Source organism: Ruditapes philippinarum, unplaced genomic scaffold, assembly GCF_026571515.1.
Source record: "Ruditapes philippinarum isolate M1 unplaced genomic scaffold, ASM2657151v2 ctg1397_1_1_1_1, whole genome shotgun sequence".
NCBI lineage: Eukaryota > Metazoa > Mollusca > Bivalvia > Venerida > Veneridae > Ruditapes > Ruditapes philippinarum.
The window spans coordinates 566,714-590,441 of NW_026859154.1; the positions used below are offsets into that span (position 1 = coordinate 566,714).

At 34.2% G+C, this 23,728-nt stretch overlaps 1 protein-coding gene across 1 annotated transcript; it reads right to left on the reverse strand.

The window, feature by feature from the left end:
* Positions 1–618: 618 nt before the first annotated feature.
* Positions 619–19,477, reverse strand: LOC132755455 (uncharacterized). The gene is made up of 10 exons (XM_060746322.1): positions 19,168–19,477; positions 13,180–13,274; positions 12,426–12,594; positions 11,734–11,845; positions 11,238–11,380; positions 10,311–10,449; positions 9,123–9,264; positions 5,743–5,848; positions 4,297–4,398; positions 619–3,646 (listed from the first exon to the last, which is right to left on the reverse strand). Exons 1-10 carry the CDS (start codon positions 19,349–19,351, stop codon positions 1,098–1,100), a joined length of 3,741 nt encoding a protein of 1,246 aa, XP_060602305.1. The 5' UTR covers positions 19,352–19,477; the 3' UTR covers positions 619–1,097.
* Between the last annotated feature and the right edge of the window lie 4,251 nt (positions 19,478–23,728).

The following is a 23,728-nucleotide window of genomic DNA, read 5'->3' on the forward strand; positions in this document are numbered from 1 at the left end:
GTTTCAAGTTACTCCAACACAGGAAAGGTCATGTAATCAAAACTTTCCGGCTGTATAAGAAAACATGCATTTTTATAGCATAAGCAGGTACATGTACCTTAAGTAGAACCACTAACCTTTCTAAAGCTGACATAGCCTTTTCAAATATAAAAATCTGAAGTCCCTAATGGGATTGGAATGGAACCCACAGCAATAAGGGGTAAAGTAATTAGTTGTCAGCAATCTTGATTAACTAACAAAGACCCCTCGCATTACAACTTATAATTCAGTAAAAAGACCCGACTTCTCTTTCGAAAGACCTAAAATACATGGTGTTTTCAAGTGAGTTATTCTGAAGCCAAAGTGAAACAGCAATTTTTGTGTAATGTTAACAGCAATTTTTGTGTAATGTTAACAGCAATTTTTGTGTAATGTTAACAGCAATTTTGTGTAATGTGTAGGATATTTTTCTAATATTGAATTTGTGTGCTTATGGAACTAATAACCATGGTTTATAATAAGACATTGAATTAAATTGAATCATGACAAAAGCACAGAGTTCACAATCTGTCAGATAAACATCTCCAGCTATGCTTTGATAATGAAACCAATAAATATTTTGATAAAATAAATACGTGCTTAAAGTATTTTTAGCTTTTATTTCTCACTTGTAAAATAAATAGTCAAATGTAAATAAAGTCACAAATGAACATTGATCATGACCAAAGATTCTAATAAGTTTCTATCATTTCAAATGATCTGAATATTTAAAAAAAAATAAAAAAAATGCATAATTAAGACATAACTTAGTTAATACATAACTATATTTTTTGTTTGTTGGATTTTACATCGCACCAACAGTAAAGGTCACATGGCAACTTTCCAGCTCTACTGGTGGAGAAAGATCTCAGATGCCCTTCGGTGCATTATTAAAGGCACAAACGAGCACCTAAGAAGAAGCATCGATGTTCGGTAAGGTAGCTGAATAGCTTGAAAGAATTCCTGTTGTGGTTGAAATCCACAGCAGTGAGTGGCATAATTATCATATTTAAGCCAAAACATAGATCTTCCACTAATTACTGTTTCTTTTTCACACTTTCTTCAGTGCTGTAACAAAACTACTTCTTTCTACACTTTGACATCTCTTTTATATATTCTTCTTGGAACTGAAAAGCATCTGTCATTTGTTCATTTAATGTTAGACTATTTTGGTTTTGATACAGATGATTGTGTCTGGGATACATACTATAGTCATATGGATAATTCTGGTGATAACTTGGATGATAATTCTGGTGATAACTTGGATGATAATTCTGGTAGGGATAATACAAAGATTGTGACTGATCCTGCCAGCCTGAAAAACTGTAACCTTGACCGCCCATCTTGCCAGCCAAATCATGTTCAGAGTTTCCGAACGCCCCTGGGTAGCCGCACATGTTCATATTTTGTTTATGCCAGTCTTCGTACTGTTTGTACCATCTTTTCCACTGTTCCTGGTACGAAGGTCTACTGTAAACTCCACTATCCTCTGACCTGCTATCACTCCTGGCATGATCTCTAGAACTTCTAGCTCTATCTGCTCCCCTAGATCTACTGTCAGGAGATTTTCTAATTCTTCTGTACACATCAGGTATGGCATCAATTTCTCTGTCAGTTGACTCGGAATCTGTTGTAGAGGACACAGAATCTGAGTGAGTCTCTAAATTTCTTTCTATATTAATACCAACAATATTTTCTCTCATAAAGCCTTCACCCACTTTGTCTGGCTCTTTCCTTAAAGAAAATGTACTACTTGGTGTTTCTTTATTTCTCAATGAAGTTACAGGCGCATTAACAAGTCCTGCAAGATTCTGTTTTGGAGGTGATTTTTGATCACTTGTATTTATATTGCCTAAAAAATGGTCTGGTGGTCTTTCAAAATTCTCAGAAACAACCTCATCAGGAATATTCTGTAACCTAGTAGTGATTGATACATCTTTAATCGTCTCAACCTTGCCTTGAATAATTGTGACTGCTTGACCTGGCCTATCATTTGAAATATCTGACTCTAATTCCTGATCTCTCTCTTGCTGTAGTAAATGTCCAATTGCAAAATTACCTTGGTAACCAAACCTCTGTTTTCTGGGTTTCTGGATGTTTTTCTTGAATGTCTTCTTTGGCTTTTCCATTTCTTTCTCTTGAGGTTCAACAAACTTGTTTTCCGTAATTTCTGCACTTTTTGAAGCGTCTTCTACCTGTATTGTACTAGTAAAACTACTGTTGGTATTCAACATTTCTTCTTTTGCTTCAAATTCATCTTCTGAGCTTATACTCTGAACTTCTAATACCTTCTCACATTTCACTTCAGGAGTTTCAACAGTATTTGCATCAGGTGTACGTATATGAAGGCGGTTTTCAAGTAAGTCCTGTACTTGAGTTATTGCATGCAGCAATGTTTCACATTCTGCCAGGTCATTTTTCATCACTGGTACTGAGCAATTCTCTCTTTTATCTGCAGTTTCCGTGTCAGTATCATATTTCTCTCTGAACATTTTCAATGATTCTCTAGCAGCTTTATATGAATGAGTTTTACTTAACGGTTTAAAACCAGTGTTGTTCTTAAATACATTGGATATATTAACCTTTTCAAATGATGATGCAGATAGTTTACTACCATTTAGAGAATGAAAATTGCTGATTTCATTACTTGGCAGTGATTTAATTTCTGTTGCTGTTACAGCATTACTAACATTGGTCTTTAGGGTCAATTTGGAATGACTTGATAAACTTTCAGTTTCATTTACAGTCTCTACTTCATCATTTTTCAAACTTTCCGTTGTCAAACTAGCATCCTTTTTGTTTCTTCTACTTTTCAAAAATGGCTTCCTCCCTTTGATTTTAACTTCATCTTTAGCAGATTTTTTATTTGTACAATTTCCAGTTGTCAAACTAACATCACTTTTACTGTTCAAAAATGGCTTCTTTTCGTTAATTTTACCTTCATCTTTATCAGATTGTTTATTTGTACAATTTCCAGAAGTTAAAGTAAGATCACTTTTATTTCTTTTACTGTTCAAAAATGGTTTATTTTCTTTGATTTTTTCTTCATCTTCATCAGATTTTTTATTCCCAGAATAACTTTCAAATTCAGCTTTCATATTTATCTGTAGTGTCTCAGTTATCTCCATGTATTCTAAATCCTCATAGCTTACTGGTGTCCTTCCATCACTCTCCTGATCTCTATCTAACCTATCAACATTGTTCTGATCTCTATGTAATCTATCAACTTTGTTCTGATCTTTACCTAATCTATTTACATTGTCCTGATCTTTATTCTCATCAGACTTTGTTACAGTAGTATCTGCATTTTCACGTTTTAAACCACCCAATAAATGTTCCTTTGCTTCTAACTTAGGTAAAACATGTTTCTCAAGTTCTAAATTGTCTTTGCTTTTATCACCTTCACTAGAACTATCATTACAAGTTGACTTTACTTCTCTTTGTTCATTCTTGTTGTCTTTATCAGAATCTGTGTCAAGATTTGAAGATTTCGCTGGACAAGTCAGTTTCAGTTTTATTGGACTACTTTGATTACTGGATGATTTATCAGTGTTGATAACCTCTGAAGACACAACATCGTCTAGAAATATAGGGCTGCCTGGCTTTGCTAAATCACTTGGTAACGGGTCTGAAAAAAAAGAAACATGTTAATCAATAAAAGACTTTTCTCTTAACATATATTTTTGTTCCTCATATAAACTGATCAGTCAATCAAACTTTTAACCTAGTAAATACTCATACGAAGAAATACCCCAGTTTTGTTCTCTGCAGGGACATTCTTCTTTACATGTAAATATCAATAAACTAACATTGAGAAACAAATGGTAATATTACTAAATAACACCTTTAACAAATGTATTAGCAATGATCAAGAATGTCAAGAGGCTAACTTCACTAATTTATTAAAATAGTCTTTATGTCAGTAAAAATATATCCAACAAGGCATGAAAATATACAGACTATGGAGCAGTGGATTAGCAGTAAAGGTGTCTCCTCTCAACCAAAGGATCATTAGTTCAAGTTCAGGACCATGTTTCCACAAATGACAATATAATCAACACGTTATAGGTCAAATGCCAACTTTCCAGCTTCGTATGGTGGAGGAAGACGTCAAGTGCCCGACCTTGCATTATTTCAGACACAGAGGCACCTGAGTAGAACCACTGATGTTACATAATCTAGCTGACTATCTTTCTCACACAAGTATATTTAATTAATATTTCTTTCCTAGATATATGTACATATGTGGTTATACATTATCATATATACATTACATACCTGGTAGTGGGTATATTTGTGTGTTGCACTGTTTTTCTATTGTATCTAAGTTCATCTTTTCCTGTCCATCACTAACTAATGTAACAGCAATACCAAATGATCCTGAAATATCAAAACATGCCATCAGTAATACAGCATGAAGTACCGCAGTAAAACATGCACTGCAAAGGTGGGCAATATACTCCTTTATCATACACCCGCGCCGATTTTGCGACTGTAAATATGGTATTGCACGGCCGTGCATATATTTTGACGTGCGTCATTGGCGTTATACAAACATAGTGTAAAGACGCGCTAAATGTTAGCGTTATACTACAGGCGCGTTAATGAAAAATGACTCTTATTTCACTTTAAACTGTCTTTATTTTGGGTATGTGATAAATAGAATATTAAATTCATGTAAGTTCATTACTGAATTTACTACACTTGTTGAATAAAACAATATTTTGCTCGCCAGAGGCTCGCATAATATAATTTTATCCAACTCGTGCAATAAATTCAGTATTAAACTTACACTCATTCAATATCCTCTATAAATGTAAATTTGTTTGAGTAATCATAAATAATCTTTCATTACATAGAGACTGAAAAACTGTAAAATGTTGTATCTTAATTATCCTTATGATCTACGCTCTGCAAATTGTCTCATTTTATGGTTAACATTTCTGCCAAGTAGTTTCAATTCCTTCTAAAACCTGCTAATAGACGGACAGACAGATGAACAACCAGGACTCACTCAAATCAAAACTGTCCGTAAGACAGTGCACTTGACTAGTCACAGAGAACAACTGTGTGAAGTTTCAACTCATTCCATTCAGAAGTTTTGGAGATATCAACTTTCAAGCAAAATCGTAATCTTAAGTTTGATGGCGACGCAAGGGCGAGTAAGATACTCTCTCTTTTCTTTAAATAGCCAAGCTAAAAATGCCATGAGTCATTGTTACAACCATAAATCAAGGAAATGAAAACCTTAATAAAAGCATCAACTTTTTAAAAATGGCATTTAGAATGACTGTTTAAATTTGACTTTCAATGTTTTTGATATTACAAAGCAGATCTCAGACTAAGTAAGTCAGAGCTAAGTATATATGACATGTTTCTTCACATACAATTTTTAATTTATTTCCAAAATTTAAGGTAAATGGACATAATGCATCTTCCAAATAGATCTTCACTGGTTTCTAAAGATAGAAGCATTGTACAATGTTTTTTCTATGATTTCCTAGAATTTTATAAAAACTAGAATCATAAAATTGTATAAATACAAAACAGGCATAAACAGTTATTGAAACATAAACCCTTGCCTCTAACCCTTGTACATGTATAAAGTTGTCAAGGCTGAGTGGACAAAGACTGCAACCATTTAATCACTTGCTTGTAAGTATCAATGCCCAACAGTTTTGGCATCTTTGTAGTGTTAACCCTAACCAAAATAAAAATATTTACCAAATCTTCCAGCACGTCCAATTCTATGTAGATAAGTTTCATGATCCTTGGGTACATCTAGATTAATAACCATGTTAACTTTGTCAGCATCAATACCTCTAGATGTCTGTAATGCAATATATACAATTCTCAAAAAAAATATCTTAATTTACTCTTCTAGTTTAACAAAATAAAGCTGCAAGTATACAATTTTTTCCTGGCTGAATTTAATATATTAACAAGCAAATTCGTTGAATTTATATCCCCCGCCTAGTACTGGTTATTATTAACACAACAACTGAAGACATAAGGCTTTATTTATATATTAATCATGGCATAAACTGTAATATTCTTTGAACTTGAAGCCTTGTACCTTCAAACAAGAAGAATTTTTAAGTTTTCACTAAATACATATAAGGAAAATCTATGACCCCCTGGAGTGGGGCCAATTTTGACCCCAGGGCTAAAATTTGAACAATTTTGGTAGAGGACCTATAGGTTATATCATATACCAAATATCAAAGCTCTAGGCCTTGTACTTTCAGACAAGATTTTTTAATTTGCATTTTTGAAACTCCTTTTCTGGCCCTGTGAACCTACTTATGCAACAGACCGGAACCATTTGATCAACTTTGGCAGGGGACCACCCTAGATCATTCCTGTAAAGTTTTGGTTGCTGTGCAGTCATTTGTTGCTGACGACGCACGACGACGGACGGTGGGGGATCACAATAGCTCACATAGATGTAAAAACATCTTAATCGCCAGACTTCATTGCCATTTTCAAGGCATCAAGAAGGGATCTCACAATTTTCAAATATTTTTAAATGTTATTGTAACAAATTATTTTAATTCTTCTTTAATAAAAACTAGAAATGTGTCCATAGGACACGCGTGCCCCCACCGCGCCACTGTTCTGTCAATCTTATGACTCTAGGTCAAATATTTTTTGAAAACTAAAAAAATCTTTTTACTATGTAAAGGGCAAGAACTTTACAAATACTGAATAAATCCCCAAAGCAAACCCAAGTTGAAAATTGCAAATTTTATACTACTGTAATTCAGGGCAATAACTCTAACAAAACTGAAAAAAATCCACATGCAAAGTCCAGGTTCATAGCATCACAGTGAGGTGAATCATTATTCCTGTAATTTAGTGATGTTGATCATTATTTCCTGTAAAGTTGGCCGATCCTAACTCAAGCACTCAAGGATCAAATAACAACATAATGAAACAGTTTTTACTAAGTCAAGGGAAATAACTCTACAAATACTGGATAAATCCACAAGCGAAACCCCAGGAACAAACTAAATATGCTGAGCAACTTTCCAATAAGGTTTAATGACCCTATGTCAAATCCTTTTTGAGTTACATGCGACACATGTTGAAAATTGCAAACATTTTCTAAGTCAAGGGCAATAACTCGAAAAATACTAAATAAATCCAGACAAAAATACCCAGGTGCACAGTTACACATGCTGATCAACATTCCTGTAAAGTATCCTGACTCTAGGTCAAATACTTTTTGAGTTACATGCGACACAAGTTGAAAATTACAAAATATTACTAAGCCAAGGGCAATAACTCTAAAAATACTAAAAATATCCAGACCAAAATACCCAGGTGCACAACTACACATACTGATCAACATTCCTGTAAAGTTTCATGACTCTAGGTCAAATACTTTTTGAGTTACATGCGACACAAGTTGAAAATTACAAAATTTTACTAAGTCAAGGGCAATAACTCTTAAAATACTAAAAATATCCAGACGAAAATACCCAGGTGCACAACTTCACATGCTGATCAACATTCCCATAAAGTTCCGTTGAATTCCAGCCATTAGTTGCAGAGAACTACTCCGGAAACGAAATTCGGACAAAATTTTACTAAGTCAAGGGCAATAACTCTAAAAATACTAAAAACATCCAGACGAAAATTCCCAGGTGCACAACTTCACATGCTGATCAACATTCCCATAAAGTTTAGTTGAATGCCAGCCAAGAGAACTACTCCGGAAACGAAATTCGGACGGACGGATGGACGGACGGACAACGCCAAAACTATATCCCCCTCCCGATTCCATAAGTAATAAAAGAGTAGCTAACAGTATATATTAAAGTTTATATAGTCTAGTCAGGGTCTGACTTTGTAAGACTTAACTAATGTTATATGCAAGTTATTTATGACTTTTACATTCAAAGATTTTAAAAAATACATTTTTAAAGAGTATTTATCACAGACTAAGTCTACAAAGATATTGTGCACTTAAGTTTGAAACACAGTTTTCGAGGCATGTATAAGAATATAATAATGAAACTAACTAATGACATAATTGGACATTCAATAACCCATGAGAATCATTAACTGTGTATTAATCACTGCTTCCTACCGGTATCTAGAAATCATAATCCTTTTTTTGTTTGTTTTTATTGTGTTTTAAGTCGCACCAACAAAGTATAGGTCATATGGCAACTTTCCAGCTTTACTGGTGGATGAAGACCTCATAAGCTAGCTGGATTGCTTACTCACATGAAAGAATCCAAAATCCATGTCAGGATTTGACCATACAGTGAAGAGGGGCAAGTTGTTTGAAGTCAATGACATAAACCACTCGCCACAGAAGCCCCCTAACAAAATTCTCAGAACTAAATGGAGCAAAAGTCCTGACAACAAAGGAAACAAAGATTTATGTATACTTGTCAGTACTTGATGCTTGATAAAATTAAGGAACAATACCTAGTGCTCTAATATTATCGGTGTTTTTTTTCTTTATATAACTTCTACCCTAAAACAGTACTGTTCCCAATAGAAAATAGACATTAAAATTCCCAATTTCCCAAAATGGCTGTTCAAAATTCCCACAAGGCCAAGTGATTTCTCTGAAATCATTTAAATCCAACATATTCATACATGCATAAATCACCACTTAATAGTTCTACCTGGACAGTGGAAGCTGTTAGCTTTATTCATGATGACTAATCTTATTTGTAGCTGAAAAAATGCATTAAAAAAAATTCCCAATGTAATTCAAAATAACGCATTTTTTCCCAAACAGTCTGGTACCGGCACCATTCCCAAAGTAGAGAAAAAAAACACTGATTATTATATATATGGGCAACTTTTTGAATATGCTTCATTGAGAAGAATTTAAAAATATAATTTCTTTCAGACTTGATGATAACTATACCACTAATTTAAAATGTAGTATCGAAATCAACAAAATGTATAGTGAGTAAATTGAACTCAACAGCTCAACAATATTTTTCAGTATAAACGTAAGCTCATCCAATCATTACGTTGAACCTTCCTTGATGCTATTAATCTACCCTGCACTGTTATTTACAGACAATTGACTAAAACTGATACAAATATTCTTAGAAAATCATAAAGTCACTCACCAAGTCTGTTGATATAAGAATCCTACATTTATAAGTTTTAAGTTTGGCCATAGCATGATTCCTGTCTTTCTGATCTAAACATCCAGCTATACATGCAGTAGGCCAGCCTTGTTTTGTGAGAGAGTCTGCTAACGTCTGTGCTCTGAAAATAATGTACAAATGTATTTGAACATACTAGAAAAGCTTACATTTTAGGTTCAATGAAAAAAGTTTGAAAATGTATTTTCAATTTTAAGGAAAATAGTAAATTTATATAAGCATGCTGACCTCAGCAACATTCAACTTTATATGATATCTTTATCTATAAACCATTACCGGTATGTAAGTCTTACTTGAAAGTCAAGGAATAAGAAACACATATTCCTTGTTTATAAATAATTATATCAAAGTTAAAGCATGAAAATATCTTTACTTTACCTCCCTATATATATATCACATTATTTCTCAAATTGCAAATAACAGGGTATATGCAATTTAAGTATATATTACATTTCTGTATGATACATGTAGTGTTCAACTATACAACTAAACATAAATATTTATTGGTGGTAGATATCCTAGCAGTGTTTGATTTTTGGGGTTTAAAAGCCCAAAAAAAAAATAAACCCCGGGGTTAAAAAATTTAAAAAACATATGGTGACATTCTCCCTTTACTGGTTAAATAAACTCGGGCCCGCTTAACCCTACATTTTTAAAAAGGGCCCACAAGAAGGCACCGGAGTAAAACAATAAGCATTGACCATCTGTAACATAGCTGACAAGCTTCCTTACATGAAAGAATCCAATGTCCCTGACAGGATTCCAACCTACAATGGTAAGGGGACAAGTGTTTTTTAATCAGCAACCTTTACCACTTGGGGTCACTGATTTAACTGTATACCTGAAAATGTGTTATCTATTTTACACACTACTGTACTTTACTAATCTATGTTAATAGTATGACAATCTTTTACCCTGTCAGATCATTTACATCTCCCGTCTCTCTGTAGGCCTATCCCTGACTTAAGGACTATTACAACCATGCCATTTTTCCACAGGTAAATTAAGAGAAAAATAACATAGTATATATTGCAAAAGGAGAAAAAAAATCATAAAATATTTTAGGGAAAACTGCATAAGTATAAAGAAATTTTCTGGGGGTAAAATCAGCCCTTAAACAGCCCTGACAACACTACACACTATGTTTACCTGGTTTGAAGATTAGAGAAGACAAGACATTGTTGAAAGCTGACAGAAGATAAGATGTTGATTAATTCTTTACTTTTCTCTTCAAACACAACATGTGACAAAGGGTGATAGGCAACTGTCTTGTAATACTGTCGAATACCTGAAACAAAGTCACAGATTTTCATTTAAATGTCATGATATTATAACACAAGCAAATTAAATTTTAACTTTAATTCTTCAAATTATTCTTCTACATGATGATTTTTGAGCAAAATAGCTTTAATCTAATTATTAGATGCATGCAACAAAAGCACATTTGATGTTGAAAAGAAAGGCATTTTTGGCACAAAACTTCTTTTTTTTCAACTAAGACTTGTTTCAATATGAGTCAAACCTTTCTAACCAATATGCTTTGAATTTTGAATATTAAATGATTTTTTATACTAAAACTTAGCAATCAATACTAAAGTACAATTCACATATACTGTCAAAAAACTGCCACACAAATGAGAAGTTTTAAAATCCTAACAACAAAATAATACGCAGAAGTCTCACTTAGTAGTTAAGACTGATCTCATGAATTACAAGACATTTTGTCCTTCGTGAAAAATCCACTTTTATCACTGAAAAAGTCTGGATTGCACGATTGTGTTAGTCAAACAGTGTTTTTCTATATTGTTACAAGTGATTAAGGAGACAATACTTATTAATAGCGAAAATATTATTTATGAAACTTGTGTTGACAAATATCTATCTAGTAGTGCTGGATCTGATATATTTCGATGTAGGAATGTCGGATTTACGTCACACTAACTCAGTGACTTTCCAGCTTTACTGGTGGAGAAAGACCGTCGGTGCCTACCATGCATTATTTCAGGCACAAACAGGAGGATTAAGGTGTTAATAGTGAAAATAATATTTATGAAGCTTGTGTTGACAAATAACTACCTAATAGAGCAGGATCTGATATGTTAAGACGTAGGAATGTCGGGTTTCTCATGTAGGCTGTTAGATGATCGGCCAGGTACTCCGGATATGTTGCTGATAGGGCCAACATTTGCTTGTTCTCCGGTAGTGTCGAATAAATCCAACTACAATATTGTACATTTATAAATACTGATTCATACACAGCATATTCAATAGCAACAACACTTTATTTTGTAAATAAAGGCCTTCGGCCCAAAACAAACAATATAATCAAAGCTTTTTCACTTATACAAATGATAGCATAAATTTCATACATTCAAAATTAATAGACCAATAGGTTAATCCCAAACTAAATACTTTTAAGTTAATATACATAAATGAAATTTAAAAAATTGAAAAATTAAACATAATAAAAAACTTAAATATACATTCATCATGTGATAGCCCATGTTTTAAAAGTTAAAACAATTGATAAATGTGTCAATTAACTATATAGAGTGAACACAATATTATTTACTTGATTTGTTCCTGGAAACTTTCTTCCAACAGTTTGTCAGCTTCATCAAGTATAAAAAGCCTTAAGCTATCTGTCCGCAATACCCCACCCTCTATCAGTTGCTTTATACGACCTGGTAATTTATAAAGAAAACAAACATGTGTTCAAGTTCTTTAAAGACATGTTAAAGACATTCATTCAGAACTAATAATTTTCTCATAAAGAGTGACAAAATCTCTAGAACTGGTCATTATATGTAAATTTCATCCTACACAAAAACAAACAAATACAGTTTTTTTATACTCTTTTCCACTTAATACTGTTAGGACATCACATTTAGCTTACTTTTCATGATTTCCTACAGAACTGATTCAGAAATTTCACTAGTTAATAGATACATATATTTTATTTAGCTGAAACTATTTATCAATGATATAAAAATAAAATTTGCCTTACATAAAATAAATTATCACTAAGTGAAGGATTGCAAAGCCAAATGTGTATATTAACTGTTTTTTGGATAATATCTTAATTTATTGGAGCCCCTCTTGCCTCCTTGTGACAGTTTGCGTAATACCTATCTCTAATAAATATGTGTCACATGAGAGGCTCTTTCAGATTCTACTATTATGTTGTTATCTAAATATAAACCAATACAGCTGCTCAATGTCATGACAAATCAACAGGTTAAAAAAGACAATACATTAATGTACCTGGAGTACCAACAGCAATGTGACATTTTTTCAGTTTGATTCTATCCTCGTGAAGTGGTAAACCTCCAATAAAAGTATGGCACTCTAGTTGTTTTGTAGCACTTCCAATACTGTTGATCACCTCCCATATTTGAACAGCTATCTCCCTCGTGGGTGCCAGCACCAACACCTGAAATACATCTCTTACTTAAGATACTTTCCTAAATTTACTGTACATAAAACAATGGGAGAAATATGAAGAGAACAAAAACATATACCAGTAATGATTACTATCATTTGTAACTAAAGAAAACTAATAAACCAAATCTTCATTCTTATGTGATAATATTCCAAGGTAAATGTTTGGAATGAATCATCATTTAATATCAGTGATTTTTTTCCCCTATTATCTTACAGCCGAATAAAGGTTGTTTCCCCTAGCCCAAAATATTCCTGTGCACTTTTTCACCAGAACCATGACTCAACAGTAGTTGATTTATATAGTTGATAAATTTAATTGACTGTTAGATAGAAAACTGTCCCAACAGATGGCCTCTACTATGTACCATTCACATAAAATTGAATTGAAAATGTTCTAAAAATGTGAGGGTAAATTTCATTCTCAGTTGTTGGAATTTGATTTCAGGTTTTTCCAGGCCCTTTTCTGATTTATTGTTGTTTTCGAAATTGAAAAAAATAATTACCCTTCAGAAAGCCACAGGATGATTTGAAACTTGAAAAAAAATGATTATCTTAAGTTTGTGTAAGTGTATACCTGTGTAGAAGCAGTATCTGTTACTATACTTTCTAAAGCTATCACAGAGAAGACACAAGTTTTCCCAGTTCCAGACTTTGCTTGAACTATCAAATCTGAAAAAAAGTAAAATTAATTACTTTTGCCTGGCTGCACAATCAAGCTTGTAAGGCAAGACAATAGAATTTTTTTTTTAATTTATGATGCTTTGCCTGTTTGAGCAATAACTATTATAGGTGGTGCGATAGCTCAGTTGGTGTAATGGTAAGAAATCCAGGTAATCCTCGCATATATCAGTGCTATACACTGGACATGTTAAAGAACCAAGGGGTCTATTTAATAAGAGCTAGGGACTGGTTCCCGGATTCCCTGTGTATCTCATAGCTATGTCTCTCAATTCAATCCAATGTATACATGCTTAGTGTAATTGTAAACTATTTTAAAGCAGTATAATGTAGATGTAGATATAAGTTGTTGACTTGACCGACAAACAATAACAAGCCTGTAACATCTGAATGTATTGGACTAATAGCTAGCTCAAGGAGCTGGCCCGAAGGGCCTGCTTGCAAAGCAAGCTTTAAGGTAACAATAGATAGTTATGATTTTGAAAACTTTCGCCAGAAGTATTACAAAATTATGGGTAATTGATTAATCGCAACTTTTCAAATTACAAGATAAGGATAAAATTTGAGGAATTCTGATTGAAAATGGTTGCATAGACTGGTCTCGTGTGCACTCCTATAACCACAACAGGACAGGGAATTAAAAAAAAATGGAAGCAGTTTATAAAATACAGCGTTTTTTTTCTCTACTTTGGGAATGGTGCCGGTACCAGACTGATTGGGAAAAAAATGCGTTATTTTGACTAAAATTGGGATTTTTTTTAATGCATTTTTTCAGCTACAAATGAGATTAGACATCATGAATAAAGATAGCTAACAGCTTCTACTGTCCAGATAGAACTATTGAGTGGTGATTTATATGAATATGTTGGATTTAAATGATTTTAGAAAAATCACTTGGCCTTGTGGGCATTTTGAACAGCTATTTTGGGGGTTTAACATTGGAAATTGGGAATTTTAAAGTCTATTTTCTATTGGGAACGGTACCGTTTTAGGGTAGTAGTTATGTAAAGAAAAAAAACACTGAAATACCTAATGGCACTTTTAAAATGGAAAATGATCATTTAAAACACAAAATGGCCGTATATAGTGTGTGGTTGTGTTGAGTATATTGTTCGGGCAAAAATACGCAGTTCAAATTGTATTGAAAACATAACATGTGTAGCAGCTGATGGGTTTAAATAAAAATGTTCTATAATTTCTGTCAAAGAGCTCGCTTTGAGGCTTTGCCTTATTCATATTATTTTTTTAGTGTAGGACAAAAGCTCTACGAGTCCGAGACTAAAGCCCTCCCGTCCAAAAAATGACAAGGCAGACAAAAGCAATCCCGTTGAAATAACAGGGCGGACTAAAGCCCTCCTGTGAAAATGACTAGGCATTAGGGTTTCTTAATCGGACAAAAATCATAATCGATCATCGAAAATAATCGAACAACCCTTTTCGATCAATCATCGATTATATAATCGAAACATTTATGATAACAAAGTAAAAAAGTATAATGTACATATCATGCTTTAATATTTATAAGAATTCCATTTCCATGTGACCACCACTTTATCAACTGAAATAAATTAATTTTAAGATATACTATGATCATCCTTGAGTAAAATATTTTAATCAAATAAATTCATTAAAATCTATGAAATTATTATGTCTCACTTTCTAAAAAGGAATGAATAAACTACTGTATGTATGGGAACAAGTTAAGTTGGTTGACCTGTTCTTAACAAAATTGCCGGTATTTTTTAATGACATTATATATTGATATAGCAACCACCTATAGTGAGTAGAATAATTTTATACATAACATAACTTTTTGTGTGAAGTCAAAACATGTTTATTTTATATTTACAAATAGAAGGTATAACAATTTTAAATATTTTCTAATGTCAAATTTGAGCATAGTATACCTTTAAAATAGCATGCCTGATTGTCAACTATTAACTCAATGGTCACCAGTATGCTTTCATATTCAATTGAATGAAAATTATTGTTTCAAACAAAACTGGCTTTAATTTAGAGTGTTGTTATAATACAGTTAATCACTTAAGTAACAGCAAGAAAATAAATTGCCGATGATCGATTATTAAACTTTGTAATCGATCATCGCCGATCGGTTCTATAACCGATCAATTTTCGATTATACTCGATCATCGTTTAATCCTTACTAGGCATACAAAAGCCCTCCCGTAAAAACAACAGGGCAGACAAAAGCCCTCCTGCAGCAAATACATCTATGTATTGAATACTTTGTTTTGTCTTTTCAATGCACTCAACATATCAAAATTGTAATCATAAATTTATATTTTTTATTTTCCAATAAGCCTGTTTGTATGAGCAGACATATATGACAGGCATCTGAATAATAAGTGCTAAAATCTGTAAGCGCGCACGTAAATATGAAACGATTACTCCCATGTGACGTGAAGTTAAGATTAATAAAGTAACTAGAGGATGCTTTTGTAAAAAAGCGCATGTCTCCCCCACTGCTGAGAATAACTGTGAATGGAAACAGGAATGGAAATGGAGATAAAAGAACAGAGTATATAAAACCAGACAACTGATATATCACTGATATATCAATAATAGTTAAATGTCCTCACTGATAAGAACTCTAGTTATCATCCGGAAATGAGAAAATGACCAATGGTCACTGTGACCTTAACCTTTGACCTACTGACCCCATAAACAAGAGGGATCATCTGCTCAATAAGACCAATCATCCTATGAAGTTTGAGGGTTGTAGGTCTAAAGGAACTCTAGTTATCATCCTGAAAGGAGAAATTAACCAACAGTCGCTGTGACCTTGACCTTTGACCTACTGACCATTAAAACAATAGGGATCATTTGATTAATAAGACCAATCATCCTATGAAGTTTGAGGGTTGTAGGTCAAAAGGAACTCTAGTTATCATCCGGAAATGAGAAATTGACCAACGGTCACTGTGACCTTGACCTTTGACCTACTGACCCCAAAAACAATAGGGATCATCTGCTCTATAAGACCAATCATCCTATGAAGTTTGAGGTCTGTAGGTCTAAAGGAACTCTAGTTATCATCCGGAAACGAGAAATTGACCAACGGTCAGTGTGACCTTGACCTTTGACGTACTGACCCCAAAAACAATAGGGATCATCTGCTCTATAAGACCATTCATCCTATGAAGTTTGAGGTCTGTAGGTCTAAAGGAACTCTAGTTATCATCCGGAAACGAGAAATTGACCAACGGTCAGTGTGACCTTGACCTTTGACCTACTGACCCCAAAAACAATAGGGATCATCTGCTCTATAAGACCAATCATCCTATGAAGTTTGAGGGCTGTAGGTCAAAAGGAACTCTAGTTATCATCCGGAAACGAGAAATTGACCAACGGTCACTGTGACCTTGACCTTTGAACTACTGACCCCAAAAACAATAGGGATCATCTGCTCAATAAGACCAATCATCCTATGAAGTTTGAGGTCTGTAGGTCTAAAGGAACTCTAGTTATCATCCGGAAACAAGAAATTGACCAACGGTCAGTGTGACCTTGACCTTTGACCTACTGACCCCAAAAACAATAGGGATCATCAGCTCTATAAGACCAATCATCCTATGAAGTTTGAGGGCTGTAGGTCAAAAGGAACTCTAGTTATCATCCGGAAACGAGAAATTGACCAACGGTCACTGTGACCTTGACCTTTGAACTACTGACCCCAAAAACAATAGGGATCATCTGCTCAATAAGACCATTCATCCTATGAAGTTTGAGAGCTGTAGGTCAAAAGGTACTCTAGTTATCGTCCGGAAACGAAGAATGTTTCTGTTTTTAACGAAATTTATGTTAAAAGTTATCTCGTTAAACATTTCAGAAAGGTATATTCTGAATGAAAGGTGGTTCTAGCTCATACACAAACTAAGGCCAATTGAAAACAACAACAAATATGAATGTTACAATTTAAATATGCTCAATGTCTTGGAAAAAACAGGTAATGGTATTTGACATGCAGGGCTTTTATCAGCCTCATTACTTTCATACGAGGGCTTTTGTCCGCCAAGTCATTTTCATGGGAGGGCTGTCATTTTTGGACGGGAGGGCTTTTGTCCGTTTCCCTTATTGTTTATCTTCTGTGGTCCACTACACTAGATATCAGGGGTTTATTTAAGCGGACGCCCGCTTGCCCGCGTCGGGTAGAAATCGCTGCGGGCAAGTGAAATTTGAAAGCAAATTGCCCGGCGGGCAAGTGAATTTTCGTTATGCCTTCTATTAGCTTTGATATCCTTTGCCGATAATACTTTTCTTTCCGTTCATATTACAGTCAAACAAGTTTATTTTTAACTGTTTCTGATTGTAGTTGGACTCCTATCAACCAATCAAATTACGTAAAAAAACTTTTTCCATTTTGCTTTCCTTTCAAAATGGCGGGCGGCGCTGAAAGTTTTCCCGTTTTTAAAAGAAAAAATCTACAGCAATTAAAGAAAAAGCCACGGCTAAGAAAACATCTGATTTTCTGACTTAAAAGCATAAAATCACAAAAATTCAAGATGAGTTATGTCAATAAAGACTGACAAAACTGCAAGGTTCAAGAAAGAACAGAAAAATCGGGCCGTAAAAATCTACTCCTTTGAATCCTGTACGCTATTGTTTTCTTCATACAGTCAAAATTTAACTAACTGGCGTCAACTCATTTGCAATAGGCCTATAGAATTTTTTTAAAATTCGTCACCAGTAATCTTTTTTACACAAATCTTGACGAAAAATCATAATAGTCTTGAACTGTTGTTAATTTATTTTCCTTTCTCCCCTACGGCAATGTTTAAAAATATTCTTACCTATTAATAAACAGAATAAAATAATCCATAAAATGTTTAAAATCCTTTTTGGTAAATCACAGCATATTGTGTAACTATAAGTTATCTGAGGTCATTCTAGGTCATGCCTAATTTACGACCAAAACAGAAAAAAACCTCCTTAGGTGAAACATACAGCAAATGACGTATATTTCGTCTGACAGTTCTTTGAACCAGTCAGTGCTCTGAACTGTATGATTACTGCATGGGGTGAGTCCCTTTGATGTGACATAGGTTAAAACTTCAAATAGATTTTAATACAAACAGGGAGGATAGGAATCAGACAGATCAATTTAAATTGAGTATAACACATCCTGTCATGGACTTGGAGCAACTTGTTGTTTTTAAAAATGAAATAAATTTGAAAGGTACATTACTAGTTTGGTAATGCAAACAAAGCAAATTTTACATTGTTTGAAATCAATAATAAACATTTAAAACCTAGCACAATTTTAACAATCAACAATCAAACTGTTTCCTTTTTAAAGTTGTAATAGGGAATAAATATTTTTAAGGTGATAGCATCTGAATGTTAATATATTTTAAAAGTCATCTGGAATAGGGCCTAATTATTAGCGGTAATTTTTATAAGCCTTAACAGATCATGACTATTGTTAATCTTCACTTTCATTTTACTATTTTGATGTGAGGAATCCCTGACATTTAGGAGTTTTTCTAAATTAAATCTCAGGGATTTCTATTGGATCCCTGGCAAAGAAAGTTGTGTCGACCCCTAGACTATTGTGTATTAGCAAAAAAACATATACAGTAGGGAATTTAGGACTACATTGTATTTTACTATCTGAGGCATAAGTTGATAGGATCTGCAATAAATCTTATTTTAACCCATAATTTTTGCTTTGATTATTAACAAACTTCACATTTAAGATCGGGCAACCTGTTTTTCCTGGGGGCAAGTAGATTTTCAAAGTTACTTGCCCTTTGGGCAAGTGAAAGTCAAAACCTTAAGTAAACCCCTGGATATGTTGCAAATATACTATTTTGTATGAGTAAAGGATATGATATCGTTGTAGGGGGGTAAAATGATAAATTACCTAGCCCACATCTGCCGAGAGGAATGGCTTTTAACTGTATGGGTGACGGTCTTACAAAGCCAGAATTTTTCAAACCATTCAAAACGTTATCGGACAGCAATAAACTGCCAAAATCAACACTTTCAGTTATTTGAACATCATCAGTCCTTGCTTTATCTTTTATGCTGTGTGCAACTTTAGACATTTTTATGAGATAATAGACCTCTTCATTGAAAAATCAGAAGAAAATCATTTTTTTCTGTTTCTTGGCACGTGAAATTAAATTCAGCGGCCATATTTAAATCGTCTGCTATACGTTTATGTTACGAACATTTTGATTGGTTATTAAAAAAAGTCATGTCTAATATTCCGAACACGTACCCTGATAAGGACTAAAAGGGGCCTGTGTGTATTACAGACAGTTCACCGCTTAGACACTTCACCCAAACCATTTTTTGGAGATTTTTCACCCTTCTTTTGATAAAATCTGATTGAGACACTTCATTCTTCTTTCATCCCTTTCACACTTGCTTTGTCCTTTAATTGACATGTAGTACTTTGACTGTTGAAATAGAGAAAGCAAGAATCCCTAAAGAAAGTCCAACACAACATAATTGAAAATGTTGCAGGCTCGGTTTGATTGAGCCTGTTTCATGGACGGTACTGTCAAGTGCAAACTACCGTCCACGCCCCCTAGCACCGGCTTAAGCAGAATTCAACATTTAAAATGAAATGGTACAATTTTGAATTTTGAAACATCCGCAGATGTGTTCATCTTGCGGTTATCATGGAACCTTCAATGTGACACTAAGTGCCATTCCATGAAAAGCGGCATATGGTCCCGAAGTAAAAAATGCGTGTGCCCTAAACGAGAAAACAATGGACAGAACTAAATAAAATGGAATTTTGAAAGAGGATCTGAGGTTATGAAGCCTGCATATCACAGATAAGACGTCAAAAGACAAATTTAAAAAGCAGGCCACATATCCTGAGGGTGATTCTGACTGATTCAACAGTATTCAAGTGAGGAATAGTGGAACCATCCGACAAGAAAAAAAAAAGCCAAAAAGAAAGAACTAAATTACCACAGCACAACAATTATGTCGTGCTGAACGATCTTTAAGGATCGGAAATATAACATCTCTGATTGAATGTACGGGGCGGCTTTTTACAGCCTCCACACGGCACAAACAACGCTGATGTGGCGATAAAATAGAGAAAGCAAGAATCCCTAAAGAAAGTCCAACACAACATAATTGAAAATGTTGCAGGCTCGGTTTGATTGAGCCTGTTCATGGACGGTACTGAAAGTCACTCATACGTATATTTACTTGTCAGCAATTAGCTCTGCATGTTTATTGATTTTTTTCTATTTTATGTTATCTTTAAATTGTCTTTCATGTTATGTAAGGAATGAGAAAGCCAGCTTTTTAAGGAAGAAAAATTGTTTTGTCTGAACAAAGCCAACAGCTGTATTATTAACAAATAAAACATGGCATTGAGGGCAATATATGCAAGTTTACGGACTGATTGGTCAGACTGAGGAAGGTATATGGCCCGAAGCGCAGCTGAGGGACATATACCTTCCGAGGTCTGACCAACCAGTCCGTAAACTTGCACTTTGCCCGAAATGCCATGTTTTATTTGTTATATTATACCGGATCTAAATCATTTCTTCCCTTTTGTTGCTGTTATTTTTACTATAATTTACTTTCAAATAATAATTTATTTGTTCAGTGTGTGAAATATCTCAAGTCGGATTTTTATTATAATTTTCAAGCGATACACCAAAAAAATCATGCTCTTCTTTTGTTAATTAATTTTTGTTTATCAAATTAAACAGGCAAAAAACCCGAACTTTAAGATTTTCACAAACTGTATAAATAAAATTTATAATCAAGTTAAAGACAAATCGTGACTTTTGATCAACATTTAATAAATTTATGTGAAACAAAACAATAAATTCAGTAAAAAGAATCATTTAACAACAAAATAAAATATTATGCATAATTTGCATACGCCTTTCTATATTTAATATGACGTCATCCAGTCCATATAAGAGTTATGGACCACCTCCGGTCTGTATGCGGTTTATGGACCGGATGACGTCATATTAAATAGAGAAGGGCGTATGCAAATGAGATATAATATTAACCAATATTCCACATGCTAACAAGCAAATTTGATGAATTTATATACCCTCCGAGTACTGGTTAATTTTATTACTAACTCAACAACTGGAGACATAAGGCTTTATTTATATTTATCATAGCATAAACAGTAATATTCTTTGTACATGATAAAAATTCAGGACAAGAACAGAGGCCATAACTCCGTGTTAAATAGTATTATCGGAACATACCAATGAGATGCAAATTGCCTTTTTGTAATGATGGTTACCAATTCCCATAAAGTTTTGTTGAAACCTATCCAGTAGTTGCAAAGAAATTGCATTATTGCTCTATATGCAGACTTCATAAGTAATCAAGGGCCAAATTCTGTGTGCGCAGGGTCTGACCTGAACAAGAGGTGATATGTGCATCTTCTCTTGGTATTAATGGTTTCCATAAAGTTTCAATGAATTCCATTCAGAAGTTGCAGAGAAGTAGCGCAGAAACGTATATGAATCTTATAAGAATCTTACACAGGCTGCCGGTACAGACCGGAATATCTAGCTCGAGGGTAACTGTTTACAGCGGTAACGAGGCTCTGCCGAGTTTCCGCTAAACAGTTTCCCGAGAGCTAGATATTCCCGTCTGTACCAACAGCCGGTGGTTGATTCTTTTTCTTGCATATTACATGTCAATTTCTTTCGGAACAAAAATTATGAAAACTAATATTCTCATTACGCACTTTTTTCTTATAGTACCGTATGAACATACAATTTCATTCATAACGGGAAAATGACGTCATCCTAAGAACGCGATTCATTCATAAAATTCGCGCGTCAATGACGTCATTTAAAGCACGCGACTTGTCTTACATGGGGGGTGTAAGACAGAGTTTTCTAGCACCGGTGTAAACGGTAGATATTCCTGTCTGAGGTGCAAGAATACACAGGCTGCCGGTACAGACCGGAATTTCTTGCATGTCAGACAGGATTATCTACCGTTTACACCGGTGCTAGAAAACCTTGTATTACACCCCCCATGTAAGACAAGTTACGTGCTTTAAATGACGTCATTGCCGCGGGCCTTTTATGAATGAATTGCGTTCTTAGGATGACGTCATATTTTACGGCAAGAATACGCTCATAGTTCATACGCTACTACATGTATAAGAAAAAGTGCATAATGAGAATCCGTTTTCGTAATTTCTGTTCTGAAAATAATTGTAATATGCAAGAAAAAGAAATAAACACCGGCTGTCGGTACAGACGGGAATATCTAGCTCTTGGCGGAAACTGAGTCTTGTTACCGCCGTAAACAGTTACCCTCGAGCTAGATATTCAGGTCTGTACCAGCAGCCAGTGTAAGATTTTTATAATCTAGCTCGAGGGTGACTGTTTACGGTGGTTATGAGGCTCTGCCTAGTTTCCGCGAAACAGTTACCCGAGAGCTAGATATTCCCGTCTGCACCGACAGCCGGTTTCTTGCATATAACATATCAAATATTTTCAGAACAGAAACTACGGAAACTGATATTCTCATTATGCTCTTTTTTCTTATAGTAGCGTATGAACTTACAACTTCATTCATAATGGTTAAGTGACGTCATCTTAAGAACGTAATTCATTCATAAAATGCACACGACAATGATGTCATTTAAAGCAGGTGACTTGTCTTACATGGGGTGTAAGACAGGGTTTTCTAGCACCTGTGTAAACGGTAGATAATCCTGTCTGATATGCAAGAAATTATTGTTGTATATGCATACTGCATAACTTATCACGGGCCATAACTCTGTGTTGAAGTATCTGACCAGAACAAGGCGATGGTATGCATATCTCCTCTTGAAATTGATGGTCCCCATTTCCAGCCATTTCCAGAACTAGAGCAGAAACATTATTCGGACGGACGGATGGACAGACGGAAGGACAGAGGGACAACACCAAAACAATATCCCCCTCCCGATTCCACCGGTGGGGGATAATTAGATTAGAATGTCCTAAAAGCAGTAAATGGTAAAACAATTTTAAAACAACTTTTACTCTGATCCATTTCTAATCATATATATGTGTTTGGCGCGTTGATTGGTCAATACCCCCGGGCCGTGCCCCCGTCACCCACTCTACAACCCTCTTACCTCTCAAAGCCATGTAAACTGCAGTATTTCTCATTTGAAACATGTTTTAATATTTGTTGTATGCTTTTAAATAATTTAATTTCCTTCATTTCCCACAAAAAATAAAAAATTGATACATATATATTTAGTATACCTTTACTAAATATATATGTATCAATTTTTTATTTTTTGTGTGAAATGAAGGAAATTGAATTAAAAGCATATTAGTGAGCAATCGTCAAACACCTACATGTATGTTTCTAATTAAAATATATTTTGACTTAGAAATTAATGATTTTTTGCACGGTATAGGAACGGAGTCAAGAACGAATTATAAACTAGAATCGAATGTGGTCAC

What these genes read in the sequence shown, in the direction of transcription:
- LOC132755455 (XM_060746322.1), bottom strand. Translation starts at nt 19,351, where the DNA reads ATGTCTAAAGTTGCACACAGCATAAAAGATAAAGCAAGGACTGATGAT. An exon ending in TTCTTATATCAACAGACTTG is followed by an intron (nt 5,849 to 9,122) that starts GTGAGTGACTTT and finishes ATTGCATTACAG; the next exon opens with ACATCTAGAGGTATTGATGC. An exon ending in ACAAATATACCCACTACCAG is followed by an intron (nt 3,647 to 4,296) that starts GTATGTAATGTA and finishes CTTTTTTTTCAG; the next exon opens with ACCCGTTACCAAGTGATTTA.